Raw genomic sequence first — 13917 nt, forward strand, 5'->3', positions numbered from 1 at the left:
GTTAATGTAATTGAAAGGGGCATTTTTTCCCTCCTCTGTCCCTTTGGCATGGCAAACCTCACACACACACACACACACACACACTCACGCCCCTTTCTGTTCTCCTAAGCAGATGTTGCCAGGGCTATCGAGCTGCTGGAGAAGCTGCAGGAGTCGGGCGACGTCCCCGGTCACAAGCTCCAGTCCCTGAAGAAGGTGCTTCAGAGCGAGTTCTGCACGGCCATCAGAGAGGTGAGTCGACTTTTTCTTTTTTCCATCTCTGAAACTGCCCTTTTTTTGATGACATTTCTCATACAGGCGCTGAAAAAAAGCAATGTTGTCTTTGCGCCGGCCGCCCAATCAATCATGAAGCTCAGCGCGGCGGTGATTTCGCCTCAGAGCTGCTGCTGGTGAAGTTGCTGCTCTTTCAGCTCATCAGTCATGGCTGCCGTGTTGTCTAACCCAAAACCTTTGTACTTTTTTTTTTTCCTGTTGATTCCAATGAAACCACCAGAAGAACAAATCAAAAGACTTCTGAGTGGAAAACGCACGATGGATCAAACCACTGTGAGAATGGTTGCATTTACATTTGAATTACAATGGAACTGAAAATTGGACGTCTGAGTCACTGTTTTTTCAAACTATGGCCCGACTGATATAGATTTTTGAGCCCGGTGCCGTTTTCGATATTTGTCAGAAAAAAATTCCAATACCTGATTAATCGGACGATTATTTAAGAAATATATGATGAATAAAATCATGTCAGAACGCTTATATCAACAAAGATATAAATTACAGGCAGAACATTTTACTGTTCTACAATATTTTGTCCTTCAGTATTTTCTTTAACTTTACAACAGAGAGCAACAAAGCATTAAACCTCTGGGAAATTATAAAAAAAGATTTAATCTGTAAATGAGTTATGAAACACATCTTGTCTTGTACTTCTTGTTGCTGCAGATTAGAGATAGGATATAGTACAGGTGAAGTTACTGTAAAACATTGTTTCTGCAGCTCTCTGACGCCCTTTAATGTTAAATCACATTTACTCTCCTCCATTATTTTCTTTGCCATGAAGTCAGTCAGTCTCATATGAACCAAAATAAAACCAGACACGCCTTTGTCAGATGTAAAGCATCTCATCTTTGACAGTCATTTTAAATATATAATGCAGTTTTTTTCAGTGAAGTACGGTCACTCCTGTGTTCTAATGCTACATTGTGTTAGCTAATGGTGTTGAAAGGCTCATTGATGATTAGAAAACTCTTGTCCAATCATGTTAGCATATGTGAGTTTTCATACAAAACATGAAATTGTCTGAGTGACCCCAAACGTTTGAACAGTATTCTATATAATATCAGGTACCCAGTAAATCAGGTTGTAAATTGTACATCCCAGTGTGTCGACAGACCTTGAAAATAAGAGAAAAGACCTTCCCCCTGTTTCTTTACTTTCTTCACAGACCAGAAAGTGTGTCTCTGAATGAGCCGTTCAGGTTTGCAGCCTGCAGTAGCATCACAAACTCTTTTTCTTCTGAAAAAAGGTGTCAGCAGCAACAGCAGCTTAGTTGGATTTAAGGCTAGAGATGCTGAAACAGGGCTAACACCAGGGGTATTATAGGCATGATGGAATGAACAGTCTGTGCAGTACTTTTAGCAGAATCTTGAGAAATATTGGACCTTTAAAGTTTTGTTGTTCCTTTAAATGAAGCCGATATTCACCTTGTGCTATTCAAATGGGTCTGACCACTGATTTGATTTACAAACTTCCAGCTTTTCAGTCAGCTGGTGCAACACGCTGCAACGAACACAAACTTCTGTTGGTGTTACTTCATGTCCTGCCTAAAGGTGAAAGACAACACTCCTGGTTGGTGTTGTGTTCTCCATTGGCACCAAACTGTGCTCTCAGGTCACTGCTGATTCTTTGAAACTCAACCCAACAGGAAGCTCAGAGCTGGAATAACAAAATCAGAGCGTGTAGCTCAAAGTCGCTGTTGTGCTACATCAATCAACAAACGGCCGCAGCATAATGAAAAAGTCATTTCGTCTGGAGCCGAACAGCTCAAATCGGAGACAGTGTATTTCTGACTGCATGAAAAATTCACTCGGAGCATTTAAATGATCGCAGGGCCAGAAAACATTTCATTAGATTTGAAGGTTTGATAACCTCATTACCCTGAATTTTAATTAAGCAAATCACTGTAAGAGATCGGTTTTAATCACATTTTACAGGGAAGAAGTAAAGTGTGAACTGTAGAAACAGGAGGTCTTTTTTTTCCCCTGCTCTTGTTAGAACGCCTTTAATCACAAACCAGCCACGAACCGATGTGTCATCTCAACATCATTCACCAGGAGGACGGGGGTGTAAAGCAAACAAGAGCGTTTGCTCTGCGTGGCGCGGCTACACAGCCTGATAATCACAGATCTTGTATATTTAGTGTCCTGTCTGTCGTGGTGCACGGTAGCATTACCCGGTGACATGAATTTGTTAAGCAAACAGCAGCGAGAAGAGCAGGGAAACAGATGACAGACGCCACAGTGGCCTCTGTGCCGCCAGTTAATTGTAAACAAAGTGATCATGTAATTTGTTCTGGAACCAAAGACAATTAGAGGACTCAGGCAGTATGTTAAGGAGGGCTTCACATTATTTTCTTAAGGGAATTGTGTTGTAAATTTAAAGGATGTGTAATAAGATTTTACTGCTGCTGAGCACATAAAAATAACTGTAATATGTTTTAGGAGTATTGATCTGTGTCAATAAGTGAAGGATTTCTAGGCCAGCTGCTGAAATTTGTGGTTTATAAATTCATTTTCTAAGCCAAAAAAATGAATGATTCTTTTACCCGCAGTTGGTTATTTTTATTTGCTAAACGAAACAATGAAGAAGGTCTTAAAATCTGAAAACACTGCAAAATTATTGCTCTGTTGTAGGTGGAGTGGGAGGAGGGTATTGCACTATAACTAAATGTCACGGTATGATAGTGTTTTTTTGTGTTTTTAGTAAATAACTGGAAAAACTCAATGCATTTTGTGTTGTATACCAGCGCTGACTTTTTCTAACCAGAGCTAAGTGAATTATGCTTGTTGTTTTTTAGATATTGTAGGGAAAACAACTGAAATAATTTTATATCCCTTAGTCCCACTAAGGGAAATTTGTAGTTTTCGCATATCCCCCCAATTGGTGGTGGTGGGGGTGCTCAAAGGCCAGACAGTGGCCACAACAGGGTGTGAACCTCTGACCTTCTGATCAGTAGTCCAAAAACATCACCACTGCCCCATGTTGCCCCTATGCTGACAGGTTGAAAAGTTTAAATGTTTCTTACTAAATCAATGTAAGATTTTGTCAGAAACATTTTCAGTCCGTTTAAAACCTGACAGATAGTGGTGAACCATCATCTTCGAGGAACAAATGTGGTCGAAACAAACTCTAAGATGATCGCAAGGAATCAACAGTAGAACTCACAGCTATGTTTAATAGTGAAAGTAAGAGCATTTCCACAGCACAATGCAAAGGAAAGGATTGGAACAAAGCAGCTGTGATCAGTGAAGCTGATCAGAAAAAAAGGCTTCAGTTTGCTGGGTGGCAAAAAGATTGGACTCTGAAGCAATGGAAGAAGGTCATGTGGTCTGATGAGTCCACATTCACCCTGTTCCAATGTGATAGGGGCATCAGGGTAAGAAGAGAGGCAGATGAAGTGATGAACTCATCATGGCTAGTGCTTACCAGCCTGTGGGGGTTAGAGTTATGATCTGGGGTTGGTCAGGTTCAGCAACGTTCTGTTCCCAAAGAATGAGGTCAGCTGACTACCTGAATGATCAGGTCTTTCCATCAGTGGTGGTCTTAGATTAAATGGGCATGTTCCAAGATGACGATACCAGGATTCATGGGGCTCACATTGAGAATGAGTGGATCAGGGAGCAGGAGATGTCATTTTCACACATGGATTGACCTCCACAGAGTCCAGACCTCAACCCACTGATAATCTTTGGGATGTTCTGGAGACGGTTTTGTGCAGCAGTCTGACTCTCCCATCATCAATTCAAGATCTGCGTAGTGACTGATTTCGGACACAGCCCATGATTGTTCAGGGGGCTGATAAATAGTGGGATTTGACCAGACACTGGATTTGAAAGGCCTTGAAGGCTGCAGCTTAAACTCATGATTGTACGAGTGCATTTATTTTCCATCCAGAGTCTCATCATAACAATGCAAAGTTCGCCTCTGCTGGCAATTAGGAGAAATCAATTCCGACAGAATGCTATGTAAAACTCAGTCTCATCCTCTCACCGGGTCCAGCCATGTTCTGCTCTGTTCTGGTCGTCTTGGGGGAATCCTGGCACATTCTGGCACCGACTACCCGTCTGACAACTGGCTGACTGATGTCAGTGCCAGTCACTGGAGAGCAATGACAGAGATTCTCAGAAACCTCTGAAAAAGGGGCCTCAGCAACGGCCCTCTGATGAAAGCAAAGATGTGCTCCACTTCAGCCGAAGAGATCTGGCTGAACGCAGTCACCAGGGAAACCATGAGAGATGCTCTGGGATTAGTGGGCAGCAGCGAGGACGGCCAAGCTTTGTAGTCGATTACAGGTTTGCGAGTGCTGATGATACAACAGCATCTGAGAGTGTGCTGAGCCAGCTGGAGGAGCATTTCTGAGTGCTGGCCATCGCATACTGTAGATTATTACTGTTATTATGCCGAGCATTAGAGGAGGTCTTGCGGCGGAGGAGCACAGTTCTCAACAGCTGTGTCCTCCGATGCTCCGTTTGTGTCGGAAACAATTAGGAGACACAATCTTTGAGTGGAGGGAAATCTCAGTGGGAAAGCGGCAGTTAGGCTGGATTTAATGGGCTGATATGCCAAAGTCTTTCTGAATGTGTTTGTATGTGACAAGATAAAGCATTTACAACCACAGGGTTCACGTTTCTATCAGATCATGTGTCCCTCTCGCACACAGCATGATTCTATTGCAGTCTCTTATTGGAACCAAAATCAATCTGTTTACCCCAATTTATATAAATTTATACTTATATTTTCCATGTATTTTTGGGCATTTCTGTCTGTATTATACAGAAACGATGCAAAGAAGTGAAAAATGGCAGCAGAGAGGGCAAGGGTTGTCTGTATTTTGGGATGTCGTTTTCTCAGGGAGTGATTGATTATCTGAAACCAAAGCAGTTTTTGGTTGTTTTTCCTTGTGTCACATTTTCACTAACTGTAGGCTCATCTTTCACTGCAACATAAAGTCCTGCACCCCCATTTTAACAGTACAACCATGACTGGAAATAGAAAGCACTTTGAACATGTCTTGTCTGTGATTTATGACACAGTTGTAATGCCATAAATCATAAAAAAGTTACATTTCTTTATTTGTTTGGCAAAAATGAAAAACTAAAAACAAATCAACATGTACGGCCGTTCTCCAATAGTCCACAGGTGTTACCAATTCTGTAAAAAAACATTTGTGACTCTACTCCTTACATATTTAAATTGTTTCCATGTTTGAAGGGGTTCGAAGCAGAGTGGTCTAACCCACAAAAAATTCAAACAGACTTTTACATAGTTTCTATAATATTTTATGGTCTAGATTTTAGTGGGAAACTGGTCTAACCCACAACCTAAATATAGCATTACAATGGTGTTTCCAGTCTTGGACCAGTCTTGAAAACGCAAAACTTTGAACCCATTTTTCCCAAAACCTACAGAAATTGGGTCAGACCGCTCTGCTTCCAAACCATTCACTTGTCTCTTCTTCATTTTGTGCAAACACAGCCTGCAGTTCAACTTAGATCAGCCAAATAGTCCATCAAATTTTGATCCTAATTGATGCAAACACTTTATTTTTAGTGAATTTTTGAATGAGACATGTTGAATAATTGATGTTTTTCGCTCAGATTTGGACTTTTGTCTCAACAGAACTCCACACAAATAAATTGAAGCGCCATCAGAAAGTTGAAAACTCAGTGATTCTTTCTATTTTTACAGTTTCTGCTTCTGACATATGGCAATCCTTACCACAATCCTAAAACCCAACCCTATCCATAGCTTTAGCCTTGACCTTATCCCGTCATTTTGGTGGTTTTAAAAACATGACAGACTTTTCAAACCTGTTTGGGTTCAGATGGTGAAATTAACAGAGGATAATCTTGAAAAGGAGCTGGCGGTGACAAACAGCAACATTTGAAACAGTTCAAGGAAAGCTGTTAAATCCACACCGTCCTTTCCCTACTTTTAGTTTTTGGTGTATTCCTCATCTTTTTGCTTCGATTTTTTAAAAAAAATCTGAGTAATATCCCACCACCGCAGGAAAAAAAACACTTTCAGTCACCATAAAATGATAAAGTAACCTGGACAACAAATCTCCATTGTAATGGAAGATCAATTTCATGCAATTGTGAAGTCACTGAAAGTTACTTTTCAAAGTATAATTACAGTAATTTGAATCCAGGAAATGCCAGGAAGTGGAAAAATATGTCAGTTTTAAAATTACGACTACATGCTGGGTGTTAAGGTCCTTTATCAAGAACTTCCTGCGCTTTACAGCTTTTTCTTAATCATTGCTATTCATTTCTATGCAATCACATTCTAATTCAACATGACTGCACTTGCTTCTCTTTTCTGTATGCCATCTATCAGTGTTAACTGCTTTCAAGTTGCCAGATCCATAAAATGTAGGTCAAACTGTGAGTCCAAACCAGTGATATGATTCCACGTGGGTTTGGACGCTGACGGGCCGGACGTACTAATCTTGTCTATAGCCTGCAAACTCCACTGTACGTCTCCATCAATAGAATGTACAAAACATGATGCAGCCTAGTTAATGATGACAAGCCAGCTGTCAAAATGAAGAATGGACGGCAGGGAAAAGAGCCAATTCAGCAGCGAAGGGCTAAATGACAAAGAGTCCGGTTGTCTTTTCTCGCTACGTTCATCAATGGCGATGGCGGTGGTGGTGGTGGGGGGGTAGAATCTTGTGTTTCCGTGTTAGTCTCACTGCATCACCCTGAATGAGTTGTCAGGGTCAATCAGCCTTGCAAATGGGAAAGGAAGGACACAAGACGAGATGACTGGAAGAGCTAACCAGCTGGAAATGATGGAGGGGGTGGAATTCGCAGTATATTGGGTTAGAGGAGTCCCACTTGACGAACACAGGAAGCGCGGCGACGCAGGCCGGCGCGATCGCATCTTTCATGAGCTTCGAAATTTGCGGTTGATTTTCTACCCCGGCAGAGGTTTTCAATCAGTGTAATTGACTGTCTTTTTCGGTGTAAAAACGAGGGCGGAGGATTTGTGTTGATTCTATAACGGCGTCTCTACCTCCCACATCACATTAACCTACAGGATGAAAGGTGTGCCGAGGCAGACACGGGTGTCACGGGTAGCTCGGTTTTGTTAAGTCGTGCAGCGGTCTTCATCCCTTTCCAACCCCATCAGCCAGGCTGCGACCTCGCTCTCTCTCTCTCTCTCTTTTCCCCATCCCCCTCCCAGCTCTCCGTCTCTCAGCAGAGAAAACAGGAAGCCATGGTTACAAGCAGCATCACGTCAGCCTGCCCCGTAGGCATCTCTCACTCGCTATTCTCAGGCTTTGTGGCGTCCTCCTTGGAGGTGACACCGGCGCTGGCGTCCTAATAGAAAGAGCGTGTTGTTTCACTGTTACATCCAGGAATCTCTGCTGTAAGCTAAACAGGATGGAAACACGCAGCTGGACGGACTGTGTTGGTGTTTTAGAGAAGGGACAGTGAAGACATTAGGCGAAAGAAAAGGGGAATTGAAACGATGCCTTCAGGACAGCTGGCCTTTTTTAGAGCAAAGTGCAGCCACCACAAGAGAGGAGGCTGACATTCAAAAGCACACAGCTATTTGTTCCATTTTATGGCTCGCATTCAGGATAAATGCGCACAGAGATACCGAGTATGTGACTTGTTTCACCGTCTCTAGAGCTCTGCGATAAAATTCTAATTTGAATCTCATTTCCGATGCACAAAGAAAATTAAATATGTTTAATAAACTAGGTGGTGCGGTGGTTTGCACTGTTGCAAACCTGGAACCTTCCTCTCTGCGCTTTCTCTTTCCACAACTCTCCACAGGGGATGTAGCTAATGGATGCTTTCAGCAGCAGCAGGCAGTTGTGTTTATCGAAAAGTTTGGATGAACCCACGGCATAAATCTCAGAAATCTCTCTCAGCACTACCTGGTGAACACAATGGACCATTTAGCGAAATAATACCTTGATATTCCCCTCAGAACTATAAAGAAAGTGAATATTGAACTTACTTTGGCCAAAAACATGACCCCAAATGAAACTTGGTGTTGCTTTTCTGTCTTGGATTCTACATTTAGCCTTTCAAAACCATTAGCTAACACAGCGCTAACAATTTAATGTACCTTCATTGAAAAGAAACTGCTTTCCTGTCAGTTTATGCTTTCCTAGAATGCTTTGGAACATGGTGGAACTCATCAGGATCAACTAGAATGGTATAAAATCTGCATTTCTTCAAATATTTGTGACAATTTTAATTCACATGAACTATTTTGCATGTCCCAATTTGAGAGAAAAAAATGCTTAAAAATGGGGAAAATTTTGAAATCTATCACTGAGATGTATGTTTTGCCAACTTCTCTCACTTTTTTAATGGCATATCCAGCCAAAGCAAACCCATTTTTTAAAAAATAAAAGACGAAAATTTGGCATAATTTTGGATTTAAGACTGATTCATGTGCTAACGTAATTGCCCAAGGGTTTTCTAATCATCAATGAGCCTTTCAACACCATTAGCTAACACAATGTAGCATTAGAACACAGGAGTGATGGTTGCTGGAAATGTTCCTCTGTACCCCTATGGAGACATTCCATTAAAAATTTCCAGCTAGAATAATCATTTACCACATTAGCAATGTCTAGACTGGATTTCTGATTCATTTATTGTTATCTTGATTGAAAAAACTGCTTTTCTTTCAAAAAATGAGGACATTTCTCAGTGATCACAGTAGAATAAAGTGATGCTATGGTGAAGGTCTGTGCTGACGTCTGCACCACTGAACATGCACCAGTAAAAGTCAGCCGGACCCATGTTGGCCTTTTTTAAAACTTTTTAAGCTTTTGTTCTCCACAGTTGTAATTAGTTAGACATTCAGCTGCAAAATAAGTTTAAAATTTCCTCAGTGATGGATCCTGAGAGACCTGAGAGATTTCTTTTTGGTATCATTATATTTCAACTCACTGCTGTGCCACTTTTTCTCAAGTAAGTGCCAAATATTGCATAAGCATTGCAGTTCTATCTGTAACACTTGTAATGTTTGAGCAGAGCTATTACTAAACATTTACATAACGGAGACCAATGTTTGAAGGCGCAAAAGGCATTATTTTAACAGGCAGATGAAGACACCGCGTTTACACATTCCATGTCTGCGAAGCGCTAAGAAGGAGAGACGGTTGCAGAGTGAATAAATAGATGTAATTAGCAGTTGCAGTCGAGTTTATTGGGGGAAAAAAAAAAGAGGGGAAAAGGAGGCAGCTCTACAGAGAGACAGAGGCAAGGAAAACCTTTTGTGGCATTTACAAAGCTGTGCTCAGCCTCAAAAAGTGCAGAGGTGGACGAAGTACTCGGGAAAAAGGTATCATTTGGGAGTTGTGTGGACTCCAGCCTCCCCCTCTCAAAATGCATCAGCGCCATAAATCTACAAAAACGTGTCAGAGATGTAGCGCCGCACTCTCCAAAGCCGCTCATTTGGTCTTTGAGATTCATGAGCAAACGAGCCGACAGAAGCTCAGGGATATTTTTCTCCCCCGCTCTGAGATCCCCACATACAAATATCTCAAGGTTTGTATCCTGTAAGTGTACACACCCTTTTTGATGATTCGGAGAAGTGAGGCCTTTGTAATGTTGTTCTGTGGCACGTCGAAGCTTCCGACAAGCTGCTTTGCTTTGATGAAACACGTCATCTGGTGAGCGGAAACACATGATAAAAATGCATTTCGGAGCCGCATTATCTAAGACGTCGTAGATAATGGTTGTGTTTGTTTTGGCACTGAAACTTTTGTCTCATTAGAGTTTGCTCATTTGCTCAGTTAACTGCAAGTGCTACGCAATTAAAACAAGTAGATGCGCTTGGAGATTTGCCAAAAATCATCAGATTTTTTTGCTGTGATTTATGATTTTTCATCCAGCAGCTCAGCAAAAAAAAAGCATTTCCTCTGACTTCTTGTCGTCGCCCCATACACCTCAATCATCTCAAACCCCCTCCTCCTATTATACTGTTCATTATTTGGGAGCAGCAGATATCTGAGTACCTTCCCCAGAATACATTAGTGAAATATGCCTAATATATGCCACATCTGACTGTGTTTAAAGTCTCAAAGCTGCAGTGCACTAGCTTGGCGGAGGTACATTTGGATGGCTCCATTAAAAGTAGTCTTTCAGAAAAGAGGTAGTTTGGTGTTACAGTGCATTAACCACACATCGTCATTCAGCACGGCCTCCTTCTCTCTTTTATTCTTTGAACAAGTTCAGTTGTAAGGTGTCCTTTAAAGCCACATGTTAACTGGAAAGGTCAGCTGTCTGCGCTGATTCTGTCTGCTTCAGCGAATAGGTAGAAAACCTTTTTATTCATCCGACTCGACGTACAGCAAGACATGTCTCGCACTAATTTAGTCCTGGCGGTAATGTATTACGACCTGTTCTGTGGAGACTTTTTGTGCTGTGGCTTACCTCAGGACCAGGTTATGGCTCGTTAAAGAGCCCATATTGTGCTTTTTTGTCTGTTTTTGTGCATGTAAAATGTATGGAAAACCTACAAATACCCATAATTTATAGCTTCTTATCTGCTTGTAATGTCTCGTTTGAAGTCCAGGCTTTTCTTCTGTTACGCAGTGACATCACCATGTACCTCATTTGCATAATGTGCGCCTAGCAGCTTGTCTGACACAAACTCAAACAAAGACTGAGCACTTTTCTTGCAGTTCACCATTTTTTCTTAACTATAGCAACTTCTGCTAGACCTACACCCTTATACTGAGAAATCTGGGGTTTGCGCCACCTAACTAACATTTCCTCACTTTGTCAGGACAGCTGACCAATCAGAGCAGAGCTAGATTGTCAGGTGGGAGGCGTGAAAGAGACAGAGAATGTATTTTTTGAACATAAAAGCATTGAATTATATTCTGGTAGACCCCAAAATTAAAATTATAACTCTTCAACTAATGACAATATGGGCTCTTTAAGATTTATTTTTCTTATTTGTCATTGTGCTGCACAAACGTAGAACAGTGAGATTAAGTTGATATTGCGGTGTAAATTTTTGCATCCAAACAGAAGTGTTAAAAAAGGAAATGTATCCCAGTCTCCAACAAGATGGATGCTGGATCAAAAACATGTCACAGAGAGGAATTTTATTTGCCGGCAGAGAGAAAGGAGCTTAACAGGAGCTTTGCACCCTAAAATATCTTTAATGCATTAGTTGAAATAGTCCTCTCTAAGTGTCTAGACGCAACAATTCTCGCTTATTTGATCTGCCTCTGATAATCCCAATGTGTTCAGAGAAAGTCCTTTTAATGGGATTTTATGCCGCAAGGTGTTATTGAATTAGACAAAACCTTGTTATTTTCATATTTGCACTTTTAGATGGTACATGTAGTGATAGGATTTCCGTGTGCCGTGTGTTTCCCATCAGTCAGCCTTGCATAATGCAGTAGGAGTGTGCGCAGCCAGCTGTGAAGGAAAGAACACCGTTATTTGACTATGGAAATGAAGCGTTTGAGCTCAGATGCAGAGTGCTGATTTCATGTGTAATTACAACACCTGTCTCTCTCCGTCTCTTTTCAGGTGTATCAGTACATGCATGAAACAATTACAGTGAATGGCTGTCCAGAGTATCAAGCGAGGGCCACAGCCAAGGTAAGAACTGCACTGGAGACTTAGATTCACATCTGTTATTCGCAACAAAAACATCATATATCATTAATGGGCAGCGTAACAAATGAGTGGCGTTAATCACATTATCCCATGATATCATTCTCATCATTTCTTCTGGGCAAAGAAGAATGAAATTAGCAAAGCATCCTCTTTGCTAATGCTATGGTTCTCATTATGAGTGTGTGTTTGTGTGTAAAATAAGTAGTAACACAAGTTACAGAGGAATAAATCCCCAAAAAATTGGGAAAACTATGGTTTAGATTGCTCACTTTCTTTTATTCATTTATTTCATTGGTTGTATGTTGTTATTTTTGATTCTGTTTAAGGTTTTTTCCTATGTATTTTCTGTTTTAATAAAAATTTGTGTTGCTTTTTATCACATTTTTCGGATCTGTTTTAGCTAGTTTTTCAATCTAGTAGTGTTTCATTCGGTTCTGTTTTATCGTTGACCTGTCAGCAACCACTTTAAACTGCATTAAACTACTTCAAAGGTGCTGCACATTAAAAGTTTGATTCACTGCCAACAGCTGAAGGACTTTCTCCTCTGTATTTTTGCCGGTATACCACCTTCACTCTGTTTTGTTTTGGCTGCTCAGATTATAAGTGCCTGAATAGCACTTGACTTTTAGCTGTAGCTGTTTGTGTTCACACAGATGTTTCTGCTTAACTGATAATGTGAGACGCACTCGCAAATAACTCCAAATAACCTTCAGTTTTATGTAAATTATATCTGATGCTTTTCTAAATGCAAGCTAACAAAGACGGCCCGTTATCTGACTGCAGAGATCTCAGTCCTCACTTGCTGCTGCTTCTCTCTTATTACATTAGATCCCATAGAAAACAACACAACACACGTAAACATTATCCGTCATGGAGGAGACCAACCAGGACTGGATTTTGTCAGAACCAGTTTCAACTTCAATACTGACATAATGTATCAGCCAGTATTTGTTATAAATACAGTGTCTTCAATTTTGAATATATCTCCAACAGTGTCACCATCAAAGCACTTCCACAGCATCACACCTCCTCCTCCATGCTTCACAGTGGGAACCATGCATGTAGAGACCAGCCGTTCACCTTTTCTGTGTTGCACAAAGACATGCCGGGTGGAATCAAAGATCTCAAATTTAGATTCATCAGACCAAAGCACAGATTTCTGCTGGTCTAATGTCCATTCCTTGTGTTTCTTAGTAGGGAGGTTAAGCCCAAAAAATAGGCCTTTGACTTCAAGTCATGATGCAACGGTTCCCTTTGGTATGGAAGTATCTTTGGGTTATAGAAATACAAATAAATTTGTCCTAAGACACAAGTGGGATCACACTTTGTATCAGAAATAGACACTTTCTTTTTTTTAAAAAAAATGGCCACCAATGCGCTGAAAGTACTCTAGAGCCATATCTTTGCTTCTATTATAGGTATAATGACAAATTTGGTGTCAAAGGGTACATTTTTGGGGGTCAAGGAATCCAATAAAACATGTTTCACATTTAAAAAACCAACAGTTTTCCCCTTTCCATGACAACTGTGGGTAAATATGCACATTTCACATAAAAACTTGTGTCATCAGAGTGACTTTACTTGTCTTTTCTCTTGGTCTTAATTTCCTGTTTGATAGTTCCGATGCCTTTCGTGGGAATCTACAATGTAAATAGTCGTGAAAATAAAGGACAAACATTAAATGAGAAGGTGTGTCCAAGCTTTTGACTGGTAGTGTACATACATACATACATGCATATGTGTTTGAGTAACACTGAGAAGTGAAAATGATGCAGTCCTTAACTTTCCAGTAACGTATTTCACAAACAAGCTAGTCTGCCATAAAGACACCATTTGACTCCACACCACTCTCTGCTACATGTGCTGCAGACAGTGCAGACAGTGTTGTAAAGGGTCGGAGCTGCTCTGCTGAACAATCTACATAATGATGCATTTTCTGAATTGCCTCAAGCATCTTTTTCTGTGTTATGATCTGTACCAAAAACTACAGTGGCTGACAGGTGCAAATGCACTGCAAACACAGAAA

At 40.8% G+C, this 13917-nt stretch overlaps 1 protein-coding gene across 2 annotated transcripts in view; it reads left to right on the forward strand.

The window, feature by feature from the left end:
* Nucleotides 1-13917, forward strand: part of lin7a (lin-7 homolog A (C. elegans)) — a 52668-nt gene that overhangs the window by 20999 nt on the left and 17752 nt on the right. For both annotated transcript variants that reach the window (XM_022218363.2, XM_022218360.2), the window contains exons 2-3: nucleotides 113-231; nucleotides 11802-11873. In XM_022218363.2, the coding sequence (XP_022074055.1) occupies nucleotides 113-231; nucleotides 11802-11873 (191 nt within the window). The remainder of the gene's footprint in view (nucleotides 1-112; nucleotides 232-11801; nucleotides 11874-13917) is intronic.

Source organism: Acanthochromis polyacanthus, chromosome 1, assembly GCF_021347895.1.
Source record: "Acanthochromis polyacanthus isolate Apoly-LR-REF ecotype Palm Island chromosome 1, KAUST_Apoly_ChrSc, whole genome shotgun sequence".
In the NCBI taxonomy this organism is placed as follows: Eukaryota; Metazoa; Chordata; class Actinopteri; family Pomacentridae; genus Acanthochromis; species Acanthochromis polyacanthus.